Source organism: Salvelinus alpinus, chromosome 24 (genome assembly GCF_045679555.1).
Source record: "Salvelinus alpinus chromosome 24, SLU_Salpinus.1, whole genome shotgun sequence".
Taxonomy (NCBI): domain Eukaryota; kingdom Metazoa; phylum Chordata; class Actinopteri; order Salmoniformes; family Salmonidae; genus Salvelinus; species Salvelinus alpinus.
In genome coordinates this window covers 3010839-3022583 of record NC_092109.1, presented here as the reverse complement: position 1 = coordinate 3022583, position 11745 = coordinate 3010839, and the positions used below count along the sequence as shown (strand labels likewise).

Here is an 11745-nt window from a genome sequence, read left to right as displayed (position 1 = left end):
CAGACTGCATTGTAAAGTAGATCAGCTTTGATGGCCATGTCGTAAGCAAATGCAGTTGTCAGTGGGGCAACCGTCCTTTAACAAAATCCTTTAAGAAATATGCCACCTAGATTAGACATTTATCAGATCAGGGGTTCCTCAGTGTGGTTCAAATGTATAAGGCACGCTAGAGTCTGCCGGATAACCTTGCTACAGTACTTTGCATCTGCATTTTACACTCCCCAATGCTTTTACCTTTTTTTTTTATTTTTTTTTATACAAATCCCTACCTAGAAACAGAATGGTCAGGATGGAGTGACAGGGTAGAAGCCTAAGGTCCAGGGTCCAGGGGGAATATCATTTATATAAGTGACTCCCTCTTGAGTGAGCTGGTGGATGGGTTTAGGACGGTTCGGGTGGGGTGGGTGACATCAGAAAAGGCTGGTAAGGGTGTTCTGGGAAGGGCTTATACTCATGGAGTCATGGGGGTCATTGCCCCCCGGCACGGCGGTCAGTACAGGGTTAGCCGATGTCATAGAGGGGCTGGTCAGGTCCGTGAGGGTGGTATGGGTACTGGAAGGGCTCATTGAGGAGTTGGACAGCTCGGAGGGGGGGCCTGAAGGCGACCCCCCTGATAGAGTGGACCCATCCAACAGCTTGTCTAGCCCTGTGCTCTCCTGACGTAGAATGTTCCGTCGAAACTTGGCCCGGGCGTTTTGGAACCAAACCTTCAAAGAAAGAAAGAGAAAAGAGGGGGAAAATGCTCAATAGATAGTGTTAGTGTGGTGAACCGAAGCCTGGGCTGTGGGGGGAAAGGTTTAGAAACAGAGAGATACCGAAGGAAAGGGGGGTTCAAATCAAAATGACAAACATGAAAATGGAATTCATCAAAGCAATTTCAGTTTGTTCATTAAATCCGTGTTTTACGTCTGTCTGTTTTTTTCAATATATAATTTGCAGTTGTTTATACTTTTGCAAATGGTCCGTTGCGCGTTTTTGAATTCCCATATCGAATGCTAAACAGTTGGTATGATAACTCGGTGACACTTTCTTTAAAAAACAAAAACAAATAGGCCATGACTTAGATCAAGGGATATCTATACTGACTGTGTGAGGACTAAATGTTTTTACTCTTGTGAAAATGATGTTCAACGGAATGGAAATAGGTTGGCCATTTCAATGAATTTACGGTTTGTTTGGGATAATCATAATACTTGAGCAATTATACTAATCAAAAACTCCCCTGATAGATTTGTCTGGCATTTTGCACTATTATTAAGTTCATTAGTACCACAGATACAAAGAATGCAATTTCAAATATTGTCATTATTTACTACTACTACATGTAAAACAACTATGAGGGAATTGTTGAAATACTGAGTACATAGCCACACAAATACATTTTTCTACAAGGGCTGCAGGTACCATCATCAATGTGCAACACTTGACAATAACCCCACAAGCATAAACCACTGTTTCCAGTTGCCACACAGTCGAGTACTATTGTACAGGGCCTAGTATCCCAAGAGCTTTCATAGTTTGTGTAACATTAAAGATGCACTATACAGAAATCGCTTCGCCATTTCCTGGTTGATAAAATTCTAATAGTTCATTTAATTCCAGTTTATGTGAAAAAACAAAAGTATAGTGTAGAGAATCATTGTTCCATCTAAACCGCTGTGAAATATATTTTCTTTACCCAAAAATATTGTATTTTCAGCTGTTCTAGGCTGGTGTACAAAACCGAAAGTCAAAAATGCAAAAACTAAACTTAAGAACGGGAAGCATAGGAATAGCTCACATAGAACAGATCTACTGCTTCTTAGACTTGCTTTCAATTTCAATGAGAATGACAGATCTATAATTCACATTTTTATGAAAATTTGGTCGGGTGTCCCAAAAAGTTACATGTTGCAGCTTTAAGTTAAGTATTACTGTAGATCCTACAGTCAGTTGCATCGTTAGCATCCAAGCTGTTTCCCAAAAGGAACATTATTACACTAAACTAATTCCTTTATTGTTATACCGATTAATCACTTTCTCTCTGTGTGAATGCTGAGTGTTAGTAGTTAAAGGGATAGTTCACCCAAAACTACAAAATCATTTTGTTTCCTTACCCTGTACGCAGTCTATGGACAAGTTATGACAGCACTCCATGCTTTGGTTTTGTTTAACTGGACATTGTTTCCAAATACTAACTTTGCTGAGATACACAATCCATTGTAGATACTTAAGGATCAATTGGACATGAAGTGCAAAAAATGCTAATATAGTGACTTGCATTGGATTGTAATGATGTAATAAAAAAATAAAATGGTATATTTAATTAGATGGAATTTTGCACTAAACATACAGATATCCAAAGCAAAAAATTATGATTTACAGTATTTGTAACTGGTGAAATGCGATGCAGATTTCATTTATCCAAATGAGCATCAGTGCAAGTATTCGTCTCAGAGTAGGACTGCTGCTCTAGGATCAGGTCCCCCCTATCCATATAATCTTATTCATTATTATCTAAAAGGACAAACTGATCCTACTCTGAGACACTTTTTCAATATGAGCCCAGAAGTGGACTATATACAATAACATACAGGTAACTGCCAAAATAAAGGAAACACCAACATAAAGTGTTTTAACAGGGCGTTGAGTCACCGTGACCGAGAACAGCTTCAATGCACCCTGGCACAGATTCTACAAGTGTCTGGAACTCTATTGGAGGGATGCGACACCATTCTTCCACAAGAAATTCCATTATTTTGTGTTTTGTTGATGGTGGTGGAAAACGTTGTCTGAGGCACTGTTCCAGAATCTCACATAAATGTTCAATTGGGTTTAGATCTGATGACTGAGTTGCCAATGGCATATGGATTACATAGTTGTCATGCTCCTCAAACCATTCAGTGACACTCGTGCCCTGTGGATGGGGGCATTGTCATGCTATGGGGACATAGCCATGGTAGCCATTATTTTGGCAGTTACCTTTACCTGTGGGTAAATAATTATCCTTATGGAGGGAATCTTCTTTCTCACCTGCAGCACGCGTTTGGAGAGACCCGTCTTCTGGGACAGCTGTTTCAGGTCTTTGGCGTCTGGATTGTGGTTGATGGCAAAGTAGGACTTCATGGTCCTCAGTTGGTGGTGTTTGAAGGAGGTCCGCATGCGCTTGGACTTGGCGCTGGAGGAGTAGTGGGAGTCCCGGTCCAGGTGGTCCCCATCCTCATTGCAACTTAATGCTGGAGGGGAGGGACAACACACACAGGTTAGTTTCTGGTTGAGAGATGATACAATTCGTTACGGTACGATACGATACAATATGACACAATACTTTGGTGACCATTTTCATGGAATTTAGTTTATGGTTACGATCATGTCATCATTGGGATTACGTATTCAGAGTATCCCTATGTGTTGTTTTGTTGCCGTTGTGAACGCTATGGCAGACGGACCGCGTGTCTTATTTGTTGACAGGAAAGCTCATGACGGACTGGACTTTACAAGGTTGTGGTTAATGGAGGCTAAATGGATACATTCATCAAACTGAAATATTTTTGATTCTTGTGCGATTAAAATGTAAAATTAAAATGTAAGTCAAAATGAGCAAATTATGCATTAAAGGGGTACTTTTACAGTGCAATCATTGCACTAGAATATTTTCTTTCTTGCTAATCAGATTATATTATTATCATTACTACTATTATTGGTAACAGTACAGTTATCTATATCTATAAACTATTGTGCTAATTTCAATGAATTCATAATGACAACTTTTGTATCAAATTGAATCAAAGCAAGAGCACGACCTATATGTTTACACTGTAGTTTACAGCATGGGCAAAACTGTCTGCAAAACACCGACAACACATCTGACAATCTACCAGTACTCCGGAAGCTCTAAATTAGCAAGCATGTTAGTTGCAAAACTGAATGCAAAAAGAATCACAATGTGATTACTCCTAAATACCCACAACACTGAGTGAAAATGCCAAAATAAATCAAGAAAATGTGAACCCACAAGATTGACTGGACATAACAAATGCCTTACCTTTAGTATTCTTATTACTTTGTAAGTAGTGCAGTGTTAAAAGTATTGCATTTGCTCATTATTGGAACGCACTTTTTCCCTTTTTGCGTCTGTAAGTACAGTAAGTATTGTATTTACAAGAATAATGACTCTAAAGTGTTACTAATAATTCCTTAAAAAACGGGGACAACAAATTCATATGTCAAAATATTCAAGTGAGTAAAAAAAAAAGAAGTGAAATGTCAATTGCGTGTCAAGAACTTTTGCCAATAGTTATGGATTCTGGAATTCACCACACTATGAACGGAAAGGCACTGGAGCGACGAACAGCCCTTGCTGTCTCTGCCTGGCTGGTTCCCCTCTCTCCACCGGGATTCTCTGCCTCTAACCCTATTACGGGGGCTGAGTCACTGGCTTAGTGGTGCTCTTCCATGCCGTCCCCAGGAGGGGTGCATCACTGGAGTGGGTTGAGTCACTGACGTGATCTTCCTGTCCGGGTTAGCGCCCCCCTCGGGTCATGCCGTGGGGGAGATCTTCATGGGCTATACTCAGCCATGTCTCAGGGTAGTAAGTTGGTGGTTTGAAGATATCCCTCTAGTAGTATGGGGGCTGTGCTTTGGCAAAGTGGGAGGGGTTATGTCCTGCCTGGTTGGCCCTGTCCGGGGGTATCGTCGTGCGGGGCCACAGTATCTTCCGGCCCCTCCTGTCTCAGCCTCCAGTATTTATGCTGCAGTAGTTTATGTGTCGGGGGGCTAGGGTCAGTCTGTAATAACTGGAGTATTTCTCCTGTCTTATCCGGTGTCCTGTGTGAATTTAAGTATGCTCCCTCTTAATTCTCTCTCTCTCCCTCCTCTCCCAGAGGACCTGAGCCCTGGGACCTTGCCTCAGGACTACCATGCCTGATGACTCCTTGCTGTCCCCAGTCCACAGGGTCGTGCTGCTGGTCCAGTTTCAACTGTTCTGCCTGCGGCTATGGAACCCTGACTTGTTCACCAGACCTGCTACCTTGTCCCGGACCTACTGTTTTAGAATCTCTTTCTCTACCGCACTTGCTGTCTCTAACTCTGAATGCTCGGCTATGAAAGGCCAAATGACATTTACTCCTGAGGTGCTGACCTGTTGCACCCTCTACAACCACTGGGATTATTATTATTATTTGACCCTGCTGGTCATCTATGAATGTTTGAACATCTTGGCCATGTACTGTTATAATCTCAACCCGGCACAGCCAGAAGAGGACTGGCCACCCCTCAGAGCCTGGTTCCTCTCTAGGTTTCTTCCTAGGTTCTGGCTTTTCTAGGGAGATTTTCCTTGTCGCCATGCTTCTACACCTGCATTGCTTGCTGTTTGGGGTTTTAGGCTGGGTTTCTGAATAGCACTTTGTGACATTGGCTGATGTATATAGGGTTTTATAAATACATTTGATTGATTGATTGATTGCAGAATATATTATATAGGATAAAATTGGCATGTATTTTCACAGTGTTATGCAGTGCAGTCAGGGTTTGATAGAAAATCTGCCATTCCAGATGATAGTGAAAGGAATGCCAACACATTCCATCAGGTGGCAGCAAAGCTCCAAAACAGAAAGAAAGAAAGAAAGAAAGAATGAAAGAAAGAAAGAAAGAAAATGCAATATGTTCCTCTCCATTATGCCTTATTCAATATTTTATAACACTGCAGGCTATAATTTAATTCGAATTTCATTAGATATGAGATTTTGGAAAAGTGGGTAAAAGTTATCTTGGACAATGCAAAATAGTATGCGAAGAAAGATAGGTCTAAGCCTATATACAGTATTAGTTGGTTTAAGATTGAAATCCTTATTTTATTTTATGTAATTAGGCTTTCTTCTTTTATATGTCGTTTATTTATGTTGGCTATTTTAGATTTGGAGGGAAATTGTGCAATTAATCCTTCCCATTTGTATAACCATTTACCAGACAACCCTGTCAAAAAAAGGAAGTTGTTTATGAAACAGTCCTTGACAATAATGTATAAATATTGTAATTACATTTGCATGCTCATAGCTATTGAAGCACACTCAGAACGGCACATTTCAAAATGTTTATGAAACGATAATCCAACTTCTCGTTCCCCAAAGCAGAATGCAGAGAACGGGCCTAATCTTTTAAATATTAGCCGTACCATTCATGTTTAACTCACGTGCTTACTAAAGCTTTCTGCCATTCGCCTTTCTTATTCAAATCACCATATGCCACCACAATATGGAGCTATAGCCACCTGGAGTTGTATCATTAAATCCTTTACATATTCTCGAAAAACCGACAGGTTTATACCAATCTAGCCCTATCCTTATTAGGCCTGTCCTTGCCTACTCCTACTCATATTATTAGAGGAATGATAATACGCCTATAACAAGTATAAACACTGCTTAATGCCTAATCATAATACCAAGATGTCAAAGTAATCTAGTGTTTTTCTCGCACAAAAGTACTACACACCAAGAGCTTCACGCTCAAGTCGGTCCTTTATTTATGACGGAATAACATATTCCTGGCGGCGGGAGACTTTCTCTCGAAACCTCACAGGGGAGAGTTTTATTCAGGATTCTACACAGGTTCTCCCATGTTTTACAAGCAATCCGTCATTGATTTCCCGACCCAAAAATGTTGTTGTTTTTTTAACCCAAAAACCAAACAAACTGCGAGACTCAACAAGTGAAGTGGGACTGGGGAAAATTCGATAATCTCTCTCGCTCATCTTTTTTGAAGTCCTAGCCCCCATCTGAGCTATTTTCCACTTGTCTGCTTCTGTCATCTTCTAAGAAATCTTTCAGTACTCTGTTTTTCTATGTAGCCAAGTTCTATGTTTTGAGATGGGTTTGACAAGACTAAATTGAATGTGTATGAGCTTGCAAATGAAATGTTCAGTGGGAAAAGTGAAACATTTTAAAAAAGAATGAAATTGAGTATTTCAAGAGATGTTGTTATTACGCAAACCATCTCTCTGTAGCCTATAATGGGACATGCAGAATTGGGTAGGCCGTCAGAAGCAGGTTCTCCTTGAATGCGTTAGTTAGTGGTCTGTGCGTGTTCATCTTGCATATTTCTCTTAGGATATGTTATCTAAATATATTAGATTGGAAGTGGATCAAGCGCTCCCATTCCACAAATCAACAGAGGCCTCCATTGAACTTCTCACTTTTCCCTCACATCTTTGAGCAAACATTAAATCTTGTTAAAATGACGCTGTCTCAGAAAGGTGATTTATTCAATAAATCAACATGTACATATCGATCCTTTTTAAAACATGTCAGGCCTAGTCTGCGCATAAACACGTCCAAAGCACAACATTGCGCAATACATTTGCTATGGCGTAAAATATTTTTGTTTTGAAAAAATAAAAAGTAACCATTTAGTTTATCAAACTGATTAACTTTGTTTAAAAATGACAAAAAGGACATTCTATATATCCCAAAACGGTGCAGACAAAATAGGCCTGTAATTTTTGATCGAAAGTAAGTAACCCAATTCTATCGATTTAAGGGTAGATTTCCATCAAACCAAAATATTTCAAATTAGTCCAACAATCCACTATTTTGCGCGTTATCTTTCATTCCAATAGAGATATCACACACACTGTGAAATAAAATAGGGCCCTACAATAGTGAGATTTTATTTTCGTGGCACTTTTTGTAGATTTAAATGACCCTAACCATTTATGGCTAACCGGTACAAACTCGTCCTACCTGCGTTGTAAGCCACGATATCTGCTCCAGGCCCGGGACTTTTCCTTTTCCTCGGCCTTCCTTTCTGCACGGTCCGGACGCCGTTGTAGTAGGGCAGCCCCGGGGAGTTTCCCGCGATGCCCGCGCAAAGTCCTTTGCGCGAGTCTACATCCCCCGCGTGATTGAAATGCTCTTGATATTCCCCTTGTATGAGTGTCTCAAAGTGGAGCCGGCAGTAAACAAGACTGTCCCGCATTCCGAAGTGGTCTCCGGTCGTGAGCATTTTGTTGCAGCTTGTACAGGTGAAACAGTTCAAGTGATAGACCAAGTCCCTCGCCCGCATGACCATCTCCGACGCCGAGATCCCGAGATGGCAACGGGCGCACCTCTGGACGGAAAACCTCCTGCTTGGGAGAAGAGAGCGGATGACACAAACACGTACAGAATATAGATTCAATCCAGGGTCAACAAACTTTAGCTTGTGCACATTCTGACGAAGAACGTTGATGTAAAGTTGTTATTTGTAATACAGGAATATTCATTATCACGCGTTAAAGGCTAAATGCCCTCAGGTCTTCATATTTTTTAGTTTAATTCTTGTCCTTTTGCCACTTCAAAATATGATGCTTTGGTTTAGACTAAGTAGAGCATCAAAAACAAGAATAGGCCTACCAGAGATACGGAATAGTAGCATATTGGCTAATTTGTTGTCATTTGTAAATAATGTATGGCCTGCGTGCATAACAAGCTACCATGTTTTGGGAAGATTAGCCTAACAGCACTGACTATCTGAAATTGGTTTCAGGATTGTAAATGGAGTAGCAGCAGCTGGGGAGTTGAAGTGTTTGCAATAAGTAGCCTAGATAGAATACTAGCTGTAGGCCTAGACCTAATTGGATATCTCTCGTTTCTATGCTTGCTTGGCCAGTTGTTGTTGTTATAGCTGTAGCCTTGTATCATGGTTACCTGTAGTAATCGTCTTTGCAATAGATGCTGCCGTCTTTACTGAAACAGGTAAGCTCCGACTCGAGGTTGAGTTTGCACTCGCAGCACTTGAGACAGCGCATGTGCCACTGTTTGTCAACCGCAAGCAAGTAGTAGCGGTCCGATATCTTCCCCCCGCAGCCCGCGCATAAGGCCACACGGTCGCTGTTGATGGACCTCATACCCTGAAGAGGGAAAGGGAAATCAGTTGTATGTTTACAATAAGAACACGTTCGATAGCATGCCACCAAGAGACGTCAAGGCCAATACTGTATAACAGTGGATATTTTGCGCAAACATGTTCCATACCTGTTCATACGTCTGTCTACTTGCAGTCATGAAAGCGATAGATAAAATGCGATAGAACCTAAATGTGGCATGACGTAACACGTAGGCCTAACATGTAGCTGCAATAGAAACCTTATTTTTTTATTGAGGCATGTGTAACATGTATTATAACAACTAAATAAAAGGAAAATGTCAAATTCAAATATTTTTCCTAAGTGCATTTATTCACGTGAAACACTTAATATTAACATCAATTAACGAATCTTGTTGACAGCCAAAATATTGCAAAAACGTATTTGATTAGGCCTAATAAACGAATAAAAAAATCATCACAGATTAAGCATTATAATTCTAATGCTTCTGTGAAATAAACGTATTTCTGAATGGACATGAGCATGTCCAACTTTAAGACATGTTTAGTGGACAATCGACGTGAGCTAGGCCTATTGAAAAACGATTTGTTAGTTTTTTCACAACAAACGAGAAGCCTGTTTATGTTTTAGAAGTTACGCCTATATGTTTCGTGCCCTGCTAGGTTCCCCTTATCAATGACAGCGATTGCCTATATCCTGCGATAGCAATAGGCCTAGATAACATACCTAAATAGGCTATCAAAGTGATCAAGATTATCTGTTGGGTTATGAATGAACATGCATGGCCTTAAAACGGGCAGACATATACAGTAAAAACTCACAACATTTGATTTTACACTGCATGAACGTCTGTCTGCCCGTTTTAAGGCCATGCATGTTCATTCATAACCCACTAATTAATTCTAACAGATAATCTATGTCTATTTGTTTTGTTATCTAAGTGGGCCTATGTAGTCTACATGCATCCGAAAGGAAACTTCGTGAATAAAATTCTAAAGTTTCTGTAACATGTTGTTTCGTAGGAAAAGGAAATAGTAGCCAGTAGACCATGAATAATTACACTTTACGCACACACGGTTAGCACATGTGAACCCTAACATGCAAGCAATGTACTGCTTTCTAGCTTATGAATAAATATATTTGAATCGCAGTTTACTTTCTGACCGTAGTCCCTCGAATTTAACGCTTTATTTGTGCTTTCACATGTCTGAACAGCACAGGTCCTTCTTTAATAAAGCATTTACCCACCGTCTCCGTTTCTCCCATGTCTATAGCCGAACTGATGGCGGTAGAATCGCCCTTCGCCCTCCGGCCCATCTCGTAGATAACCCCCTGCATCTCGCCTCCGAGCAGCCCGTGGAAGAGCATCGTGGAGGCGGGAGAGCTACACTTGCAAGCGTCTCCCTCAGATCTGCAAGCCAAAACTTCCATGAGACGCAAATCTCGCCCATGCATTTAAAGTGAATGGCTCCCATCTATTGGTTTAGGAAGTCAAAAAATCCAAGCCAAGAAAGATGGTAGGCTACAAAAAACATATTTTCCTTTCCAACACTGTGATTTAGATTCTTATTCAAATATAGGCCTTTAATTTCAGACATGATTATAGTAAATATTACGTTTTCTATATGGCGTATAGGCTATAGTTTACACCATATTTGAACACGTGATCAAATACAAAATAACCTACTATTTACAACCAATAGATGATAAGAATTAAATAAACATACCAGCAAACCACAATGTCAATTCTGAATCAAATAATCTCTCTCAATTTGCAGATTTCAGGATGCACAAAAATGCACCAATTTCACTCTGTCGTCCGACAAAAGTGGTCGAGAGCTATTGCAAACGTTCAAATTGCATTAGGACAAAATGAAGGAGTAAATAATTATTCCAAGAAACAACCGAGAAAGGGGGGGGGACGGGACTAAAAACACGGCAGAATTGTAGATGACTTGTGGTGGGTATCCTGGCCTCCACTCTTGAGTTGCTCCAAGCCTCGAATCATAACAGCGACGTTCAATGCTACACGTGGATGCTGACGCAAAACACCCAAAACGAATGTCAACCGAAAATAAAAGAATAGCAAAGACGACGAACGAATGCATAAAAACACACAATTGTTCGAATCCAAGGGCTATTGCAAAACATACATTGTTTTCCTACGGGTATCCAACTCTTCAGCAAGGCGAGCACTGAGCCCTATGTGTGTGTGCAATTTAGGGGGAGGAGTTGACTATTGATTCGATGTGTACAAATCCCTTGTCAAGACTCTCGGAAAGCGGTCTCAGCTTCGTTTTGCTACGCACCTCCGTACCTATAACTACACTCCGCGCATTTCTACCGGGACTCGTAGACTACGTCACGTAGCCCTTTCAGTCGTTCATTGGTTTACAAATGTCACCAAAACGATCATTATTACATGTACTGTAGCTCGAGCGGCTGAATCAAAAGCGTCTGAATCGATAAAGCAAATTCTTCTTTTGAAAACAGCCTATGTGGTGGCATCGATGAGTCAGAAACCTTTATTAGGATTTCTATAATAGCATAAGGATCATTGTTATGTTTTGACCATTTTCAAAAACGTGTAAAAAATCATGAAATTTAATCTCAGGACGTTTAGACTAATGTTTACATTACAATGAATACAAGTTAGCAAACATGAATAACCTATTCAAAACATGTATTTTGCGCGTAAAATATTATGGTGATGTCTCGTTCACTTATTGGAAATTGTGTGGCGTCAGGACACATATTTGCAGCATGGTATCCACACTTACAGCATAAACAATGTTTGTTTATTTAATTATTTGTTTAGATATGGACTGTACACTGCAATTCAGCTCGTATAGCTGCCAATGTGTATACCGCCATAACGATACACTAAACCAAAGGCTATACATATT

The 11745-nt window shown here is 40.3% G+C and overlaps 1 protein-coding gene across 4 annotated transcripts; it reads right to left on the bottom strand.

The window, feature by feature from the left end:
• Positions 1 to 228: 228 nt before the first annotated feature.
• Positions 229 to 11142, bottom strand: LOC139552012 (LIM/homeobox protein Lhx2-like). 4 transcript variants are annotated; one of them, XM_071363347.1, is made up of 6 exons: positions 10567 to 11142; positions 10088 to 10250; positions 8661 to 8863; positions 7716 to 8101; positions 3013 to 3215; positions 229 to 707 (listed from the first exon to the last, which is right to left on the bottom strand). In XM_071363347.1, exons 2-6 carry the CDS (start codon positions 10205 to 10207, stop codon positions 411 to 413), a joined length of 1209 nt encoding a protein of 402 aa, XP_071219448.1. In that variant the 5' UTR covers positions 10208 to 10250; positions 10567 to 11142; the 3' UTR covers positions 229 to 410. The 4 variants fall into 4 exon arrangements, with proteins under 4 accessions (XP_071219448.1, XP_071219449.1, XP_071219447.1 ...); XM_071363348.1 differs by lacking the exon at positions 10088 to 10250; XM_071363346.1 differs by lacking the exon at positions 10567 to 11142 and having other exon boundaries at positions 7716 to 8098; positions 10088 to 10473.
• Positions 11143 to 11745: the final 603 nt, after the last annotated feature.